Source organism: Dermacentor variabilis, chromosome 3, assembly GCF_050947875.1.
Source record: "Dermacentor variabilis isolate Ectoservices chromosome 3, ASM5094787v1, whole genome shotgun sequence".
Classification (NCBI taxonomy): domain Eukaryota; kingdom Metazoa; phylum Arthropoda; class Arachnida; order Ixodida; family Ixodidae; genus Dermacentor; species Dermacentor variabilis.
In genome coordinates, this window is record NC_134570.1 from 53,027,806 (window position 1) to 53,048,489 (window position 20,684).

Below are 20,684 nucleotides of genomic sequence, written 5' to 3' on the forward strand. Positions count from 1 at the left end.
ATGCAGGCATAGTAGGGTTGTTCCCTTTAAAGTCACTCTTGTCTCCCATTGTCTTGGAGTCCCCCTGCTGGCGACCCCAATTTGCGGCCACGTTTACACTGACAATATCGGAGTTTCAGCTTTCCCGTAAGCTTATTAGACTTCGGAGAGTACCGGGTCAACTGGCTTCCCCAAAACACTACGGAGCCGATACCGAAATGCGCGGACTTTCGCCGATGTGTACTTGGCACCAGGACGCCGCTCGCCAACAGGACGCCGCGTGCCAAGCAAACCTGAAACACGTTCACCGACCCGCAAATTGTGAACCTCTCTCTGAAGAGGACCGCGAGTTTATAAAGCAAACATGCAACAGCTTCTGTGAAGAAACCTTCCACTTACGAGTTATCTCCATTCCTGTAAATAAAGGATCAACCCCCATACCTTTCTTAGAAAAAAAGAAAAAAGTTTATTCCCACAGAAGACGGTACGAACACTTTGAGTCACAATGACGGCACAATTCGATCAAGACGATAACATATACAAAGCACTAAGCATTCTACACACACGGCACGTCTTCAAAGAAACGTCCTAGTCCCCATGGCCTCACTCACATATAACAATGCAGATCTACGGAAACACAGTTACATATAAACAAATTGTAAGGCTATATAAAATGATGAGCATACACAATGTACACAATTGTTATGTACGACGATGATGTGACAAAGGCAATTTACATATTTTTGTAGTAATGCAATGAGATGTGTATATAAAGAAATTATCATGCATACGAGAGCACGCACACACATAAATCCGGGCGCCAACCTAATACATACATTTGTAAAGCTTTTGATGACCTGGCTACAAGAACCAGGCTACTCGAAAATAAAGCCACCGACAGGCAACGGCATGACCACTGTCGAGAGAACTCCAAGGAAGAGCAACTCCTCTGACAGAAACGACAGCAGCTCAATGTGGAGCCTCCTCAGATGCGGAAACACAGCGCGGCTACGATGCCCCACGGCAACTGCCTCGCACCGGTTACGCCATAGACAAAAGGCCTCCGCAGCAATTAAAAGTTGTGCGAAGCGGCCACGTGAGCAGCGACCAGATGTAATAAATGGTTAACTCCAAGGCCACCGAAACCAGTATGCACGGCCCTCCAAAATACCCTAGCAACGACGCATTGCAGCAGCACATGCTTGTTGGATTCTTGAAGGGGGCAACTGGGACACAGCGAACACGGGACTATGCCCCACCGCTCCAGTCTGTCACGAGTTGGGAGGACTTGCCACCCTAGACGCCACATGAAGTCGCGTAGGTGGCCAGGCAGAAATGACGCCGTTATTGCATCCCACGACACATTATTGGAACGTGCGCGGCGGAACAGTGTTTTCACAACATGGTTTTCGAGAACGTCTACATCAGGACATACCTGTCGTAAGTGTTGATAAAATACCACGGCCGTAGAGTAAAATACAGCTGCGTTTAACATTTGTCCGCGATTTAAATTCAAGCTCGGTAACATGTAACGATTTTTCGTGCCATAAAAATAGCAGGCGAGTTCACGCGCAGGACACTGATCACGCTGTAACAGGCGGAGCAGAAATCGCAGCGCAAGCAGCCGGCAGCGGACAGACACGGATGGGAACGCGAACCCACCGCGAGAGCGTGGTTGCCCAAGCGCCGCGCGACGGACCCGTTCTGTACTTCCCGACCAGAAGAAGGAACCAAGAAGGGACTGCAAGGATCTAGTAACCCGTAATGGTGGCTGTACAACGTGACAAACGTACCACACCCGGCTGCAAAACACAGACTGTGCTAAGTACCTTTTTTATAATACGGGTAAATCATACCTTTGAACATCTTGAATATTTCACCTTACATATTCAAAAATTGAGAGCCACACAGAGTCTGATATGCCATCATAGGTTTACGTAATCAAGGCCTGAAATACGAAAAGAATCGCTCCTTTGAAGACGGAAAAGGGGAACTAGGCGTGTTTGTGGTGAACCACTAAAGAAATAACGACATTTTGAAAAATTTAGCACAGTTCCTGAAATAGTTCCGCACTCAGTGAAAATTCGAAAGCTACGAGATAAGCTATCTTCATTCCTCAGCTATAATGTGATGTGATCGGTGAAGGCTTGTCACCTTCACAACACCGCTACCAGGCAGTGGGAGACCGCATACGTAAGGGTCTCTCACTACTGAGCGCAGAAATGGCTCAAGGCTGAGCACAAAGAGTACTGGGGATAGAGGGCACCCTTGACGAACGCCACGAGAAACGGTGCACTATCTCGACCATCAAGGAACAATGTACTTCTGATATTTGAATAGGTGTTCCTAATAAGTTCAACAAAATTTGACGAAAAGTCCAACGAGGTCAGTACATTAAATATGTAGCTGTGTTCAAGGCGATCGAACGCTTTTTCTTGATCTAGTGAAACTAAGAGAGTACGTGCTGACCTGGTCAGCTCGTATGTCATTATGCCACGCGTAACGAACGAAAGAATGTGTATCTCTCTGCCAGGGACTGAGCATGCCTGATGGTGTCCTATTAGGGAAGGCATCAGGCTTCCCAAGCGCCGGGTGACTACAGCTGCGAAGGTTTTGTAGTCAACGTTGAGAAGCGTGATTGGCCTCCATTCCTCTGAACGAGCTGATGATGAATCGAGCTTAATAGCAAAAAGAACACGCAATGCGCAATGTCCAGGAGCCAACGAGCGAACGTTGAAGTGCAGCACCGCTTGGAAACCATTACAAGGAACCCTTTCACCTGCTCAAGGTCATGTTCTCTATTTCGATTAACGTTTTCTTTAGCGCTTCGATAATTGTTAAGCTCAAGTGGCATTCCTAATAAGCGCACTATTGAGCATTTACTTAATTATGACAATATTTTTGTTGGAGACAACATATGTAAAGTAGTAGCATTCCGTTGTGAACTGTACTTCGTATCCAAAACATATAGACAGTGCACCAGCATTTTTCTTTACATTATTTATCTCTTTCCTATTTTGCGTTTTATCGTAACTGGTGCACTGCTTTTTTTCAATGCGTACGCATTTCTTTGCCTATCCAACAAGGAGATCTATCTATCACGTAAGACGAATTGATTTGAAGAAAGTAATGTATAAAGGAGTTTCTATGAATTCTGTATTAAAATCTTTGGTGACGGTGGAATAAAAGCCCTCTCTAGAAATGCATGTAGAGCCGACGTGGTGCATTGTAGACATCAGGAAAATTCCGATTTTGCGAAAATTCAATGCCAAACACGCCACATCCCCGTTGCATTTCTGTGGTCGCGGATGCGCCTTCCGTTGGGGGCGTTCCATCGCTCAACGGAATGGCAGTGGTCTATGGAGGCTCATTCGCTTTCAAAGTATTATTTCATTTGTTAATCTGTTTTGTTTACATCAAGTATGATGTATTACATGTGATGTGCCTTATATTGTACTTTTCCTTCATACCACAGTTGTGAGCGTGCCTACGGGTGAATAAATTTTCTTGTCAGCTTTAAAAGACGAAGAACAAGGAGTGTTCCACGTCAGGGGCACCTACATCTCACGACATGACACCTACAATGCCGTGGACTCCTTCGAAGGCCCAGGTCTTCGATGTTGCCGTCCCTGCGGGGAATGGTCCTGAGACCGTCGTCGACGCGACGGCCTCAATAGTGGGCCTCTCTGAGGTCTATTGCGTTCAGCACGTGGGAGGCCTCAACTTCGAAGTCACCGTCAAGAGCATGGCTTCCATGGCTCTAATCGTCGATGCTGGCTGCCTCGTCATCGGTGGCGAGCGTTGTCCTGTCGTTCCCGTCGGCCCGCAGGTCACCAACGTTACCTGCCTCTTTTTGCCGGCCTTCATTCCGAACGAAGTCCTCGTCCAGGCACTATCACCATACGGCAAGGTTCTGTCTGTCAACGCTGGTCTTATGAGCGGACGACGTGGCTTGCTCACGGGCACCCGCTTCGTTCGAATGGAAATGAGCACCACAACCCCGGCCCCCATTTTCTGCGTGTATCTGGTCATCGTGTGACGTTTGACTACCGTGGCTTGCAACGCGTGTGTCGTCGGTGCGGCTCTAGAGACCACTACCATGCACAGTGCACCGCAGTGTTCTGTGGCCGTTGTGGCATCCATGGCCACAAAAGCGACGGATGCTACCGTCCTTGTCGGTGTTGCGGGGATGGTCAACCTACAGTCGTGTGCCCTGTGCGGCGTTCATACTCAGACACTGCTGCTGCTGGAGCCTTTCCCCACTTACCGCCGGCGTCAGCTGCGGTTGCGACTGCGCGTGACGCCTTACCAAAGAAATTGCCCTGACACCGCATCAACCAGCGTCGACAAATGAAAAAGAAGAGACAGGCAGCTCGGGCAGTTACAACGCGCCATGTTCGCCGGCCTTCTCTACTGAAAAAATGGCTGTGGCTTAGCTAAGGTTAAGCCCAGGATGCGAAGCATACTAGCTTTTATTTTAGTTGTTGAACCACTGTTTAGCCTGGTGAACTGCTGTTGCTTGGCTATATTTGGTTCGGCTAGACGAAGAAACAACTCATGCGTGACTCTGCTTCGCCTTCAAGAGTGGAACGCGACAGCGTTCCCGTCGACCCGCCAAGGGGTGTAAGACAATGGGCTACGGCGCAGCGACTACGCGCCCCGCATTGGACGCGGTGAGCGTCGAGCAACGCAGCGTTCGGCGCGGCAACGAAATGTGCGCCTGAGCAAGCGACGCACTCCTGAGCCTTAGAAACAGCTCGTTTCTAAGGCAACACCGCATTCACCAGAGGCGCTTTTGTACCGCTTTGAAGCATCGTACTCGTGGCTCAGTGTTAGCGTCTCCGTCTCACACTCCGGAGACCCTGGTTCGATTCCCACCCAGCCCATCTTGCAAGAGTTGTGCCAAAGTCACCTAGAAACAAGCGCAGCTGCTTATATACCGCCGCGACGCCGCGAGCGACGGCGCGAGTTGGAGCCCCGTTTCTCCTCTGTCGTGACGTCACGGTGTCACGTGGTCAGCCTTGAAGGCGACACCGCCGCGCCTGAGGAGCTGGGTTGAGCTCTAGTAATATGCTTCGCATAAAAGAAGACCGTGACGTGGCGGATCGCAACACGCTATGCTTGCTGGCCTTCCAAGCAGCGACGGACACGCATGCTGTGACTGACAGCGCCTCCGCTTCGGCTGCTACCATCAGTCCTGATCGCACGGAATCTTTTGAAACGGCTAAAATACCTGGCCCCGCAATTTCTGCGCTTGCTACACCAACGAAGTCTGCGGTGGCCTCATGCGCCTCAGTGGCGTCGCTTACAACGCCACAACAGATTTGTGACTCGTCTGCGATAACCACTGCGCCGTTGCATCTGAATGAGCCCCCGGCTGCCTAAGATGTCGGCGGCGATGACATCGATCCCGCAGCCCAACCACTACCAGCATAATCATCATCTGAAAATAGCTTCAGTCTCGGAGATGATAGTTGCGCTGGACTCTCACCAAGCCTGGATGGACTCGACGTAGAAATTGCGGTCCCACGAGACGTAAAGCGTGGGCACGCGTCAGGCTCTGACTCAGACGGCGCCCCGGATCGCCGCGCCGAGTTACAACATCGGCGCCCACGCGGCGTACGCAGCAGCCACCGGCAGGGGCAGGCCAAGTCCCAGTTTGACCTTGGCTGCGCTTGAAGGTCGGGTTTACGGAACCAGACGTTTTCTGGGCTTCTACCTGGAGTAGTACATCTATCGCTCTAAAAAAGTTACAGTGACGTTTCACATCGTGAACGCGGGTTACGCGCAAGCGTATGGACGCCGCGAACAGGCGAGCACCGCGGCGTCGAAACAGAAACGAAAAAGGGTTCGAAGGCGGTCGCGGACGCTACATTGATCTCGACCGTACAACGGCTGGTACGCCACAGTCAAAGCGCATACTGCTACACGTGCAAAGAAGAGACGCCGCGAACATTCACAGTGGGCACCGCGGCGTCGACGCAAAAACAGAAAGGACGCGAACGCAGCGAATCTCTTTTCCACCTCCAGATGCCCTCTTCCTCTGGCGCTCGCTTCCCTCGATGCGACGGACATAATTTCGCCGATTTGACGGACGGGGCATCTACGCTTACGCGTAATATACGCGCTCTACATGCACTAACGCAAAGCAACAAAATGCAAAGGTCAGCCGGTGGACGCCAGTAGTGACCGGCAGACCTTCATTTTATTTAACACGAAAGCTTTAAGGAGGCCGTGTTGCAGGAAATCCGGTGTCGGCGTCGGACATCGTTCCAGCAAAAAGATTTTGGAACCACGCATACTCAAGCCCTCCATGTGACGCAAGAAATTTACTGAACTAATTGAATTTCTCAAGCTAGAATACGTGGAAAAATCGTAAACTACGACTCACACACAACCTACAGACGTGATAGCTCTCGCATTGTAATTTGACTATACGAGAAAACATAATTCTGTTACGGGAAAACCCGAAGAAACGCTTTTTCCAGCGTTTCTACAATTCATGGACCGGCCGCGGCGCCCGCCATTTGCGCGCGCCAGCACGTGGGTGTCTTGGGGGCTACGGAGCTGCGCGCCCGGTTCCTTGTAATACCTCCAGCTGGCGCTCGCCTCCGCCGCATCGTGGCCCACTCAACAGGCCGCGTTTCTACCACGAAGCCCGCCTTCGCGCACAGCGTTCGCGGCAAGTGTTTCCCGATAAACATTACGGTTACATACGTTCCACTTGCCGGGAAGCGTGAGAAGAAGCCAGGTATCTCTGCATGCTATCGCGTTCCACTCTTAAATGCGAAACTTGTGGTCTCCGCCTAGCGGTGCTCCACCGGGAGTCACCTAGACCACTGCGCGGGTCCGTGGATCTGAGCCCCTCGGGGACGATTAGCTCAGCCACGTGCGTTGCGTGTGCCCGAGGCGGACGCTCGTTCGGTCTCCCTTATGGGAGCGAAACAGAGCGCCTCAAGGAGAGGGCCCACAACATAAGGAAGGCGTTTATTAGATGACTACCTTTGCTTTTACTATAACTCTTACACCCGTATCGGCGATGGGCCCGTGAGCCGAAGCTCCCGCAAATCAAGCGTGACAGTGTCATAAAACGCTGAAACACGCCGCTGTACGGGAGGATGGCTCCCAGCGACTGTGTTAACAGGGCAGCGTTCCTTCAGCTCGGTGTAGCCTCCGACGATGATGATGATGATGATGAAAACCTTTTATTCAATAAATGAAGAGTTTGCGGGCCAAAAATGGCCCTTTACATAGGTGGAGTCCTTAGTCTGGGACCCCACTGGAAGAAGCTGCTACCCGCACCCGTCGCTTTTGAGACTCCAGCGCCAAGCAATTGAGTAGAACTGCCTCCCATGCCTCTCTAGTGGGGGAAGGGTTGATGGGAAGGGAAGGATTCACCTGACATGTCCACACCATGCGAAAGTTATCGGAGTCTTCCCCACAGTGAAGGCATCGCGGACGGCTCGGCGCAGTACGACCACGCACGTGAAGTGAGCCACGTCTCTTTGGCGTGGCCTCCAGAACAGGAGCAGCGATTAGGTGTGCAACCACCTCGGGTCTGGGATCTTCGGCAGGACCAGCCGACCAAAGAGGTGATCGGGAGAATCGGAATTCAGTATGCACCGTTCCGCTAGCGAGTCGGAGAGCTTCTCCCCGCGATCGCGTTCCCCGGTAGGCTTGAGCCGCCAGGAGAGACGCAACGCGGGTCCCCAACCAAACAGGCCAATCGGGTGAGCCCCTGAATCGTTTCGAGGCGGACAGCAGCAAATGTTTTACGGTCCCGCTGCTCTTCGACGCCCTCGCCACCAAGCGAAGTTCGAAAGCGACCTCGCCGCGATGCGGCTCCTATGCGCAAAATGCGCTGCCCTATGGCGCCCCAACGAAATGGACAACGCAGTCCACGCAAGCTTAAGCGTCCACCAATTTTTTTTTTGTTAGTAACATTGATCAGTCACTTTTTCTCAATGCTATAACAGGTTTATGCTTTGGACAAAACTACATAACGTCGATGCGTACATTTTGAGAAATAATTGAGTCTCAAATGAGGGTGGGAAGTAATTTGCGTAGTTAACCGTGAAAAATATGGAGGTCGTAGAAACTGGTATCTTCGTGGCATGGTCGTAGCTGTTTGCTGCAACAACGCTGTTACCCTGAAAAGCTGATCATTTTGATGCCAGTGTGGCTCAGTGTCATATCATCTTTTGTTGAAATAAACTACCCGCCATGGTTGCTTAGTGGCTATGGTGTTCCGGTGCCGATCGCGGGATTGCATCATGGCCACGACGGCCTCATTTCGATGGGGGCGAAATGCGAAAGCACCCGTGTACTTAGATTTAGATGCACGTTAAAGAACCCCAGGTGGTCTAAATTTACGGAGTCCCCCACTACGACGTGCCTCATAATGAGATCGTGGTTTTGGCACGCAAAACCCCATAACTTCTTTAACTTTTTTTAGACACACATGTGGATGAACTGAACGCCTTATTCGATTATTCATCAAAATGGCGCAACCAAACAGCAGTGGGCTGCGCGAGAACGTCAAAATTGTATTTGATCGCTCTTCCTGCGTAGCGTTCAGTATTCTTACTTTCACGTGCAAGGTACAAACAGTTCAAATGACAAGTTGTTCCTGCGAATCTCCTGGAGGGCGCGGTGTCCTCTACTACACTAATAAACAATGCATCGGCGCGACGTAATGCTTTGTCATTAATGTCGTCCAAGAAGACACCTCAGTTCCAACTGCATCTCCCTGCGGCTAGCAGATGCTATTATGCTACCGCCACAACGAAATACAACGAACTCACCTCGGGCGTGACTTCGCCGCGCTATAGCCAGGCATTCTGTACTGCGAGCTCGGCTACGCACGAACGGAGCAAACAACGTTCTCCTCCGTGGTAACTAGGCGAAGACAGATCTCAAGGACCAAAAGACTCCACATTTCTGTCTCTCGCTACCACTGCCTCTCGCGCATGCGCAGTTGCGCGGGTAATCGCATTTTATTGCGATGGCAATTATATGGACACTCCAGGCTCACTTCTGCCGTTGCCGTCGCCTTCACCATGATGTTCCGTATAAAGTCTGTAAGGTCGCTCTGATTGTTCGGGTTCTTAAGTGTCACGAATCGGCCACGTGCTTTGTGCATAGAGAGGGGGTTCACTTGCCCCCGTGTCAGCCGGGCGACAGTTGCTGTGTTATGTGGGGTCACAGGCACCGCGCGGTGTTGAGTGACGCGTCGCGGCAGGTGCCAGGTGGGCGAGTGCCGATTCCGGGAAGTCGGCATTGTGCGCACGGTGTTGGCAGTCCGCCGACGGTCACACGAGTCCACACAGACCAGCCTTGAAAGGGACCGCTGTACAAGGTATTGTGAGTGTGGCTCCCGAGTGCCTGACTAATTGGAGGCGCCGCCGAGGTTAAGAAGGGCTTAGCAACTCTGACCCCGTTCCGCAGCAGTGAGCATGGACCTAATCTTCTACGCGTCCGGAACGCAATCGCCAGCCTTGTTGTTGGGTGCGACTGCCTGTGTGGTGTCGAAGGCCAGCTTACAGTGCACGCTGCAGGAATGCGGGGCACACGTAAAGAGTGCGTTCGGACGACGGCGTCTTGGAAACACGCACTCGAAGAACTTTGTCTTGTAGACAATAACTCTGAAGTACAAGGAGGGCCATCAGTCTCCCACGCGGACAAACTTTGAGTACGGCCGCACTACGTGGTATCGATGCCCCTGCTTCCGAGACATTTGCGGCCTAGACGCCGTTGAGATTTGAAACGGTCTAGCGATAACTTGTTCGGGCCTGGCGTGTTTTGCTGAGCCCGTCACTAACTACGCAGAAATAGGGGGCATCGGAGTTTTAGGGAAGAAGGGAAAGAGCTTTGTTTTCCAATATGTTTATTTTGAAGAGTAAGCCCATCCCTGTGGGTTGTGGCTTAACAAACGGTTGACTCTGATTGGCAACTGAACCTGTGGGACGGGCCAACGGCCCTACCGCCTTTTTTTTCTTTGTGTAATTGGGCTATAAAAATCGGGACGACATGCTGTCCCTCAGACTTGGCTGAAATCAGGATTACTGATAGATCAGTGAGGCTCCGTACCATGTACGTTAGACTTGGCTGAAATCAGGATTGCTGATAGATCAGTGAGGCTCCGTGCTATGTACGTTAAAACGAGTCTGGGCTCTAACAGTCATTGAGACAGTCGAAGAGTGAGACTTTGTTTCTCAATTGTTCAACTTTGTAATGTATTTGTTTTACCTGCCATGTATATAGAAAAGTTTGCGTATAAATATTTCTTGTACATCTGATCTGCATCGCTTCCTGTCTGCGTTTGATCAACAACTGCCGATCATCGTCCGAGAAGCTTCAAGTTCCAACGGTGAAGCGAGGACGGAGAACGAACGAAACTTTACTGGCGCAGCCGACAGGATCGGCAAGCCCCACAACGAGCAACGAGCGGCGAGCCAGGCGCAAGGAATCAGAGGGCCACCAGCGAATTCCGCAAGGGTTGCAATTCATCTGGACAAGGACGTCAGGCGGCGCCCCCAGCAGCAACGGGTGAGCGGGATTTCTTGCGTTTTGTCTAGGTTGGCATGGCTGTTGTTCAGTGAGGTTAATGGTGTTCACGCGCAGAACAGCAAATGCGATTGAGGCTAACATAAACATTGATACTGCATCTGAACAAATAGAGGGTCAGAGACGGCAGGAGCTGCAACGCGTCGGAGAGACCGAGTCTGAGACGTCGGATACTGAAATGGATAGTGAGGCGCAAGGCGCTGCGCAGGCTCCGAGCACGACGGATCCAGAAGCCATGGCGGTGAGACGCCTGAAGCTGGAGCTGGAAAAGACGCGCCTACAGCTAGAGTGCGAGCGCATTGCTCTACGGAGAGTGGAGCTTGAGCAGTCGGGCAGGCCGCCTTTGGTGTCGGAAGGAAGCGATCGGCGCGGTGCCATCACGGATGGAATAGCACAATGTGCTAAAGTGCTTAAGGCATACCGGTTGCCGTGTGACGCTGACGTTCCGATATGGTTTGATGAGGTCGAAAAGTTGTTTGCATCTTTTCAAGTACCAGCACATAGCCGTGTACATTTGATCATGCCTGCGCTGACTGAGCGGGTCCGTTATCTGTTGCGTAGCCTGAATGATGAGGAATGTACGGATTACGAGACTGTAAAGAAGGCGGTACTAGATGAACTTAAGCTCACGCCAGCTGAATACTTGGGGAGGTTTGAAAAGGCATCTAAACGAAAGGAGGAAACTTGGGCTCAGTTCGCGTCCCGAGCTAGAACTTATTTGGCCTATTACCTTCAATCTCGCCATGCAAACACAAAAGAAGCTATGACGGAGCTTATGGTCGCTGACCGTATGAAAGCCAGTCTAAGCTCAGAAGCCCTTGAATATGTTCTTTTGCGGGAGGGCGAAGAGTGGTTTAAGCCAGTGGAGGTGGCGAAAGTGCTGGAGACTTTCGAGCAAGCTAAAGGGAAAGGACGAGCAACTAAGCCAGCCGCAACAGCCTCATTGACACAGCAAGCAAAACTAGCTAGCCCGCAGAGGACAAATTTAAAATGCCACGTGTGTCATGTACAGGGACACCTAGCCAGAGACTGCCCAAAAGCTTCAAATAAAGAACAACAGGGGAAGGCACCGACTGTGCAAAAACAAAGGGTACAGAAGGTTGCTGTTGTAAGTGAAGAACCTCTACCAGAGCAAGAAAGGGTGCTTAGCGCTAGAGTAGAAATCTTAGCTCAAAATTCTAGTTCAGGGAGGTCAAAGCTGGACCTTATCCCTATCATGTGCGGGAATATAGCAACAGAAGCTGTGTTGGACACAGGTAGTGAGATAACGGTCGTCCGTAAAAGTATGTTGCCGGTCGTTTTACAGGAGCCATCGGGAACAGTAAGGCTCGAGTCGGCATTCGGAAAGACCATTCGAGCTAACCTAGCTACGCTGCCCGTAGGCATGCATCGCCCAGGGGCTGTGATACAACCGCAGAGGATCGATCTGGTGTGCGCGGTTACAGACGAACTTGCAAACGGGGTTGACTGCCTGCTGTCAAAGGAAGATTGGGAACTACTACAGGCGCAGGAAAAAGAGGAGTTTGGAGAGGAAAATATTCCGCGGGTAGCCAATTCCGTTCGGGTCCGATCAGTCGAAATGGTCGATAACACTGAGCCAGACTGCGGTCTAAGTTGCGAAGAAATGACAGATGAAATCCCTAAATTGCAAGGGAATAGTTTGATACAAGATATCAATGGGGTGCACAGTCAGCGGGAGGAATTTCGAGCTGCTCAGCTTGCCGATGAAAGCCAGAAAAAGGCCTGGTATGATGCGAGAAACGGCAAAGCTGGCATGCTCGTGTCAGACGGACTTTTGTACCATTGGGATTCCTTAGCGGGAGTCAGACAGCTGGTCCTACCAGAAGAAAGACGCAATGAGGTAGTGCCGCTCCGATCCCTGACAGCGAGGGCCACATGCGAGGCTTTACGGAAAATTTTCAGTTTTACTGGAGTGCCGGAAACGATCTATTCAGACCAAGGTACTAACTTTAAATCTCAACTGACACAGTTAATGTTAGAAAAACTGGGCTGTTCACCCAGGTTCTCCACTGCCGAACACCCTGAGGGCAACGGAGTGGTTGAGAGATGGAACAGAGTCCTCAAAAATATGTTGTATCATGTAATGGAACGGGACCGAAGAAAGTGGGATAAGCTGATGCCATTTGTTCTGTGGGCGTATCGCGAGGTGCCGCATGATACCACCGGGGTGGCGCCGTTCAGGCCATTGTACGGTAGAAACCCAAATGGGTCCCTATCAATGTTGCAGCAAACTTGGACGGGTGAAATTGCGGTGCCCTCGACTCTGAGAGAGAACTACGCCGATGCGGGGAGCCCGCTTACAGCTTTGACAAGGCGAGGGGTTCCTAATTCAATTCCATGGTTGGAAGATGCGCAGTGCGCGTTCGAAAGTCAAAAGTTAACTCTCTGTCTGGCTGTCGCCATGAACACTCCTGAGCCTCATCAGCCGTACTGGCTATTCACTGATGCGTCGGCGACGGCGGCCGGTGCCTGTTTAGCTCAAATGTCAGCGGACGGAAAAGAAAAGCCGATCGCTTTTGCTAGCCATCGCTTTAACCCGACACAGGCGCGCTGGTCGACTATAGAAAGAGAAGCCTTTGCTATTATTTGGGCACTCAAGAAATTTGACTACTGGCTTTTCGGAGCAGTGGTGAATGTTGTCTCTGACCATAACCCATTGTCATATTTGACAACCAGCACCCCGCAGGGGGCCAAGTTAGCAAGATGGGCGCTTTCACTACAGCGCTACAATGTAACGGTGCGTCACCGGAAAGGAACAAGTAACGCCAACGCTGATGCATTGTCAAGGCTCTCGAATCGTTCATGGGAGCCAACCGAGTAAAGAGCAGAAAAGAAAGGATAGACAGAAACAGCCATGCCAGCTACGACAGGCGTGAATGTTCCCCTTCACCCGAAGGACGTGTGCGTGGGACAGTTCAGCCTTGATGGAACTTTCTGGGGTTGTTGTCGTCCATGTGTGTGAGGGTTATAAGACTGTGGACATACTATGTATATAACCTGCATATGTTACTTTGCTGCTGTTGTGCCGTGCAGTGCGTTGGAGTGTTCCTGTACATACATGAGTGTTTCTTTTGCATGCTCACTGTCATGAATGTGTTGAGCTTTCGCCCTTTTCTTTTATCGCTGTGAGAAAATTATTTTTTTTTAGTGGTCCTTTCAGTTCATTTTCCTGTTCCTTACGGGCTCCGCAGCACCCGTGTTGGGCAGCGTATGTCAATTTTCTTTGACGGAACCTTCAGAGCCTAAATTTTACGATACAGCGCCCTTTGGCTCTTGTAGTATAGCTGGGCACATTGTGAGCCCAGTATACTCTTTAGGAGGGACGTGTAAGGTCGCTCTGATTGTTCGGGTTCTTAAGTGTCACGAATCGGCCACGTGCTTTGTGCATAGAGAGGGGGTTCACTTGCCCCCGTGTCAGCCGGGCGACAGTTGCTGTGTTATGTGGGGTCACAGGCACCGCGCGGTGTTGAGTGACGCGTCGCGGCAGGTGCCAGGTGGGCGAGTGCCGATTCCGGGAAGTCGGCATTGTGCGCACGGTGTTGGCAGTCCGCCGACGGTCACACGAGTCCACACAGACCAGCCTTGAAAGGGACCGCTGTACAAGGTATTGTGAGTGTGGCTCCCGAGTGCCTGACTAATTGGAGGCGCCGCCGAGGTTAAGAAGGGCTTAGCAACTCTGACCCCGTTCCGCAGCAGTGAGCATGGACCTAATCTTCTACGCGTCCGGAACGCAATCGCCAGCCTTGTTGTTGGGTGCGACTGCCTGTGTGGTGTCGAAGGCCAGCTTACAGTGCACGCTGCAGGAATGCGGGGCACACGTAAAGAGTGCGTTCGGACGACGGCGTCTTGGAAACACGCACTCGAAGAACTTTGTCTTGTAGACAATAACTCTGAAGTACAAGGAGGGCCATCAGTCTCCCACGCGGACAAACTTTGAGTACGGCCGCACTACGTGGTATCGATGCCCCTGCTTCCGAGACATTTGCGGCCTAGACGCCGTTGAGATTTGAAACGGTCTAGCGATAACTTGTTCGGGCCTGGCGTGTTTTGCTGAGCCCGTCACTAACTACGCAGAAATAGGGGGCATCGGAGTTTTAGGGAAGAAGGGAAAGAGCTTTGTTTTCCAATATGTTTATTTTGAAGAGTAAGCCCATCCCTGTGGGTTGTGGCTTAACAAACGGTTGACTCTGATTGGCAACTGAACCTGTGGGACGGGCCAACGGCCCTACCGCCTTTTTTTTCTTTGTGTAATTGGGCTATAAAAATCGGGACGACATGCTGTCCCTCAGACTTGGCTGAAATCAGGATTACTGATAGATCAGTGAGGCTCCGTACCATGTACGTTAGACTTGGCTGAAATCAGGATTGCTGATAGATCAGTGAGGCTCCGTGCTATGTACGTTAAAACGAGTCTGGGCTCTAACAGTCATTGAGACAGTCGAAGAGTGAGACTTTGTTTCTCAATTGTTCAACTTTGTAATGTATTTGTTTTACCTGCCATGTATATAGAAAAGTTTGCGTATAAATATTTCTTGTACATCTGATCTGCATCGCTTCCTGTCTGCGTTTGATCAACAACTGCCGATCATCGTCCGAGAAGCTTCAAGTTCCAACGGTGAAGCGAGGACGGAGAACGAACGAAACTTTACGACATTTGCGGCCTAGACGCCGTTGAGATTTGAAACGGTCTAGCGATAACTTGTTCGGGCCTGGCGTGTTTTGCTGAGCCCGTCACTAACTACGCAGAAATAGGGGGCATCGGAGTTTTAGGGAAGAAGGGAAAGAGCTTTGTTTTCCAATATGTTTATTTTGAAGAGTAAGCCCATCCCTGTGGGTTGTGGCTTAACAAACGGTTGACTCTGATTGGCAACTGAACCTGTGGGACGGGCCAACGGCCCTACCGCCTTTTTTTTCTTTGTGTAATTGGGCTATAAAAATCGGGACGACATGCTGTCCCTCAGACTTGGCTGAAATCAGGATTACTGATAGATCAGTGAGGCTCCGTACCATGTACGTTAGACTTGGCTGAAATCAGGATTGCTGATAGATCAGTGAGGCTCCGTGCTATGTACGTTAAAACGAGTCTGGGCTCTAACAGTCATTGAGACAGTCGAAGAGTGAGACTTTGTTTCTCAATTGTTCAACTTTGTAATGTATTTGTTTTACCTGCCATGTATATAGAAAAGTTTGCGTATAAATATTTCTTGTACATCTGATCTGCATCGCTTCCTGTCTGCGTTTGATCAACAACTGCCGATCATCGTCCGAGAAGCTTCAAGTTCCAACGGTGAAGCGAGGACGGAGAACGAACGAAACTTTACTAAGTCTAAGGGCGATAATATCATCGCCGCGCGCCGTATGCTGTATGTCAGAGTGAAAGCGTGCAAGGATGATCCGACGATCGCGGCTTAATCCCGCGCGCGCAAAGGAGCAAAGCGGGGAGGAAGCGCGCCGTCTTCTGTCGCGTGGAAGGCGCCGGGGAAGGGGAGGGAGGGTGGAAGGCGTTCTACTCCGGCGGCTGCTGCGTATGCCGCACGCGCTCTATGTTGAAAGCGATCTGCGATGGGGGCAGAGTGCACGGAATGCTGATAGCTTCGCGTGCGCTGTGTTTTGGCCGCTTAGTTCGCGTTGAAGCGAGAGGCAGCACGAAGTTCAATTTACTCGCTGCTGCTGCCGCCGCACTTTCCTTAATCCAGCGTTTTGACAGCGAGTTCCCGCGGTCATCGAGTGAGACATGTTCATGTTTCCTTGCGTGCGCGTGGCACCGTGCTTGTTAATTTAGTTAGTAATAAGCTAATGTTTTCACGTTTTTACGGGCGATAAGATTACTATCCTTACTTCGTATAGCTGTCTACCAATTTGCTACCACAATCGATGTTTAGCTTTTCGGGCGAGACATGTAGTCCTTGGTCTTGATTATTCACAGAGGCGGGCATTACTTGCACGAGAAATCGAAACAAATGTAGAACCAATTAACAAAAATCGCTAATTATTTTTCGGTTATTTACTTTACGGCACGTATCGCAATTTACGAATTGTAGCTGGTGAGGTTGGAAGGCATATCCATTGCGAATGATTTTCCAGAACGACGCAAACTTGGAGATAGGCGCCGTCAGACTTGCCGTAACCATGCACTGTTGTTCCACTTACTTTTTTTAAGAAATCGCTCTTTTATGCGTGTAAAAGTTTATGCGTTGCAGCACACAGATAACTGGAACAGCCACGTATTTCGCTTCGCACTTTGGGAAATAATGTCATGGAAATTCATTTCAAGTGAATGCGTCTCTTCCAAGCTCACCGGCTACAATTAGTAACTTGAAAAATGTGCAATAAAGTAATTAATTAAGGTTATTAGTGCATCATTGCTAATTAGTTGAATATGCGTTTTGATTTATCTTGCCGGTAATGTCAGCCTCTTCGAATAATCCAGCTCAAGGACCACAATTATACTAGCTGCCGCAGGCGATCTTCAAGAATTCGATAAAACTTAAAGATGATCCCCCTGTATATTTTATCGCATAACAGTGTCTTGCTTGCAGGTTACGGCAACTTATGACTGCACAGTTTCACTTCATAGGTTTCCGCAACACTTCGAATTAAAAGCATGCTAAATGATATTAGGCACTCTTTTTTAAAACGATAGAATACCATGAAATTCCTGAGTCACGCTGTGACAGCAGTCGTGCCGTATCATTGAGAAATATTTGTGCCGCTTTACTGAAAGTTGCAACGTGTAAACATGCCACACACAGCCTCTGAAGTTGAAATGCACGAAAACAACAAACAATAATAATAATAATAATACTTGGGGTTTTACGTGCCAAAACCACTTTCTGATTATGAGGCACGCCGTAGTGGAGGACTCCGGAAATTTTGACCACCTGGGGTTCTTTAACGTGCACCTAAATCTAAGCACGCGGGTGTTTTCGCATTTCGCCCCCATCGAAATGCGGCCGCCGTGGCCGGGATTCGATCCCGCGACCTCGTGCTCAGCAGCCCAACACCATAGAAAACAACAAACAAATGTGCACCTTTAATAAAGGTTACGAAATGAGGAGTGCAGTGGATCTTTTTATATGTTGCTTTTTAATTTTCTTCGGTATTCCTCTTTTTTGTCGCCTTAACAGCGCGAAGGTCGCCCGAGCGACCACCTAAGTTGTTTAAGGGAGTGCTTCGCCTCAAATCACGTCCACGATGTCGTTGATGTGACAGGGATATATACAATCAGCTTGCTAGCTGAAGCGCAAATGAACTAGAAATAGAAAGATGAGCTTGAAACAAAAAAGAAGGCAACGTAATGCGAGCCTGACCCACGAGCGGTGAGTCTGCAGCTTGTCTAGAAGCAGCAAGGATGGTCGAGTAATGCCCCCCCCCCCCTCCCTTGCCCTTTCGCCAAGACGACCACGTTCGCTTAGCTGCAGAGTGCGGTTGAGACGAAGTGAGTTGTTTGTTTTCGCATCTAAGAGGGGCCACTTCCAACCACGCCGCTCAACTTGCGCAAACATTTCAAAGGTTATGAGGAGAACGACCCCTTTGCCACAGGTGGTCGAGGGGGTTGCTCATTACGCCGAGAGACTTCAGAAACAAAAAAAAAACATAAAGAACATAAACCACGACCGAAACGCGAGTTCGAGGCTCGACGTGCGTAAACGCAACGACGGCTTCGCCAGTGAAAGAAATTATACCTTCTTATATACCTTCCTTCAATTGTTGCTCGCTCTTTTTTCCCGCTCTTGATTGACATGACGCAGCGTCACAAGTGAGGAGGCAGGCACAACGCGGTTGGGCGACCGGGCGCCCTGAGCGAGCTCGAAATTTGAGACTCCTATACACCACATACATAGAGCCGATTGAATGCGCCAGCGTCACATCCTCTTAAAAAAAATGTATCACGTGTTGAATGATGATGCCGCGACCACGTACCAAGAAAGTACGTAGACGACGAGTTGACCAACGAATGGAGTGCAGGTCGTCGTGCCCTCTCAGGTTTCGGTCATTGTCCGAAAAGCTTCGAAATTGGGACTAAGTCAACTCCGTTCTAAAATAATAGACTTTATAAGCTTAGAGCTTTTATTATAAGCTCAGAAAACTCAAAAGAAAAATAAGACGGGTGGCGACGCCTCCCCGAAATTTCCGCACTAGCTCTACTGACGTCACAGATTTTGTCAGCGTTAGTTTGGGTCGAGTCAAGTGGTTGTCGGTGAAGAACGACAGTATTACGCGCTAATGAAAGCAGACAGTCAGCTCGGCAAGTTTTGAAAACTGTTACTGCGCCTAAACGGCCCAACTGAGCACACACAGAAAAAAACATATGCCCTGAAATCTGTGAGATCACATAGAGGTACCGGCACTGAGGTTGGTAGGCGAAATTCAAAGAAAGAAAGCTGGGCCTTTAATTCGTCTACTAGCATATATGTAGTCACCCCTTTCCCAACAAAATTAACGGCAATTTAGTTTCGAAATGAGACTTTACACGTCTAAAGTAATTTATCATTGTTCTCTTAGTGCCCCTTTAACGTCGAATAAAGAAGACGGCAAGAGACAAACTTACTTGAGGTAGGAAGAAAAGGCCAGCTTGAGATAAACCGCTTCTGTCTTACAACTATGCAACGAGCTTGGAAGCGCGGGAACGAAGAAAAAATAAGTAGTACGAGTTATGACAACGAGAGCTGACAGCCTTGTGGCAATACACGGGGTGTTTTAGAAAATGCGTTCGGAGTTTCTTAAATGTACGGAAGCCTCAATAACTAAGAGACTTCGTCGATACTGCGTTTACCGCGGAGGCATGCATTTCAATGTGACTAGAGGTAGCGATTGCGAGAGCAATTACAAAAAGTAGACTAAATAACGTTTTAACCAAAACAGCCACACAACCAGTCCTACGTGATTCAACAAACTAAGACCGTCATCCGAGAAGTTCGTCACCGGTTAAGAACACGCAAAAAGCATACGCTATTGATATCTGCATAGTAAAACAAATTCCGTTAATTTCGGCCAGAAAAGCGCAGCTGAAGTGCCCAACAGCGCAGCCGTCACAACCTTAGCCAGGTGTGACAGTTTAACGCATTTCTAACGTTTCTTTTTCTTTTCTTTTTTTCTAGCACCCGGCGCGCACGTACTTGAACCTCTAGAAAGCTTGTTCACAACCGCGTACTCAGGCTTACGTCGATAAAATATTCAGGAAGTGCCACAAATTGGCCGCCTATAGTTAAATATAAAGTACAACCAAAGTCATGAACATAGCTACAATACATTGCGCTGCAATAAAGCGTCCGCATGTACTCCGTCTTGGTGACCATTCTGGGCATAAAATATGCAATAGATCACGCGCAGCGCTTCGCAACTGAACGTAATAAATACGACATTACAAAGAAAAAATAGTAGCAGGGAATTCAACAGTCGTTGTCACCTTGATGATCGGTGACGGTGAACGTTGTTCATACTTTTCCATCGTTATTTCTTTCTCTCTCTCACCTCTTCCCTGACAGCCCCGAAACAATGTTAGTTTTCATTGCCACACCTCCTTCAGTCTTCATCTAAACCTTTTAAAAGAAAATGTGACGTGCATTCAGGAATTTACTCTGTTTTCATTCAGTGGTTTTTTTTTTTTTCGATTTCCTCTGTAATGCAGTTTTGAAGCACCCCTGTAGGTGAAGGCAATCTCTTTCGCAGCTCCTATTAAGGCCTCGCTTCCATTCGGTAACCCTTGTCGTCAGTGTACGACCTACCTGCAGTCGCACTGCATATGCGTGAGGCTGCCAGACGTAGGCGACTCCGGCAAGCACACCTCAGATGAATGTCACGCGCAATGCCCTGTATATGCTTACAGCGAAACCGTCCGAAACGCGTGGGGTTTTGCCGCAGGATATTCCCGGGCGTCATTAGGAAGTAATTCGCTATTAGAGAGCTTTTGATTAGTACCTCGGAGATGTTTGAGCTAATAGACAAGCTGCGCGTTTTAAAACTAAAGACATGTTTGAAAAGTTAAAAACAGAGCAACGAGAGATGCACGGAGACGTACAAAGCAACCAGAGCTGTGTATGCCTCCGTGTACATCTCGTTGCTCTGTTCTTCACAGCTGTGTGTGTCTCTTTTACGTTCGTTTCTTCCTTTTTACG

General features: G+C 49.6%; 2 protein-coding genes across 2 annotated transcripts in view; both read left to right on the top strand.

The window, feature by feature from the left end:
• LOC142575603 (uncharacterized) overlaps positions 1–20,684 on the top strand; it is a 283,677-nt gene that overhangs the window by 235,802 nt on the left and 27,191 nt on the right. The window lies entirely within an intron of this gene.
• On the top strand, positions 10,724–18,369 carry LOC142573798 (uncharacterized). The gene is made up of 2 exons (XM_075683051.1): positions 10,724–12,291; positions 18,318–18,369. Exons 1-2 carry the CDS (start codon positions 10,724–10,726, stop codon positions 18,367–18,369), a joined length of 1,620 nt encoding a protein of 539 aa, XP_075539166.1.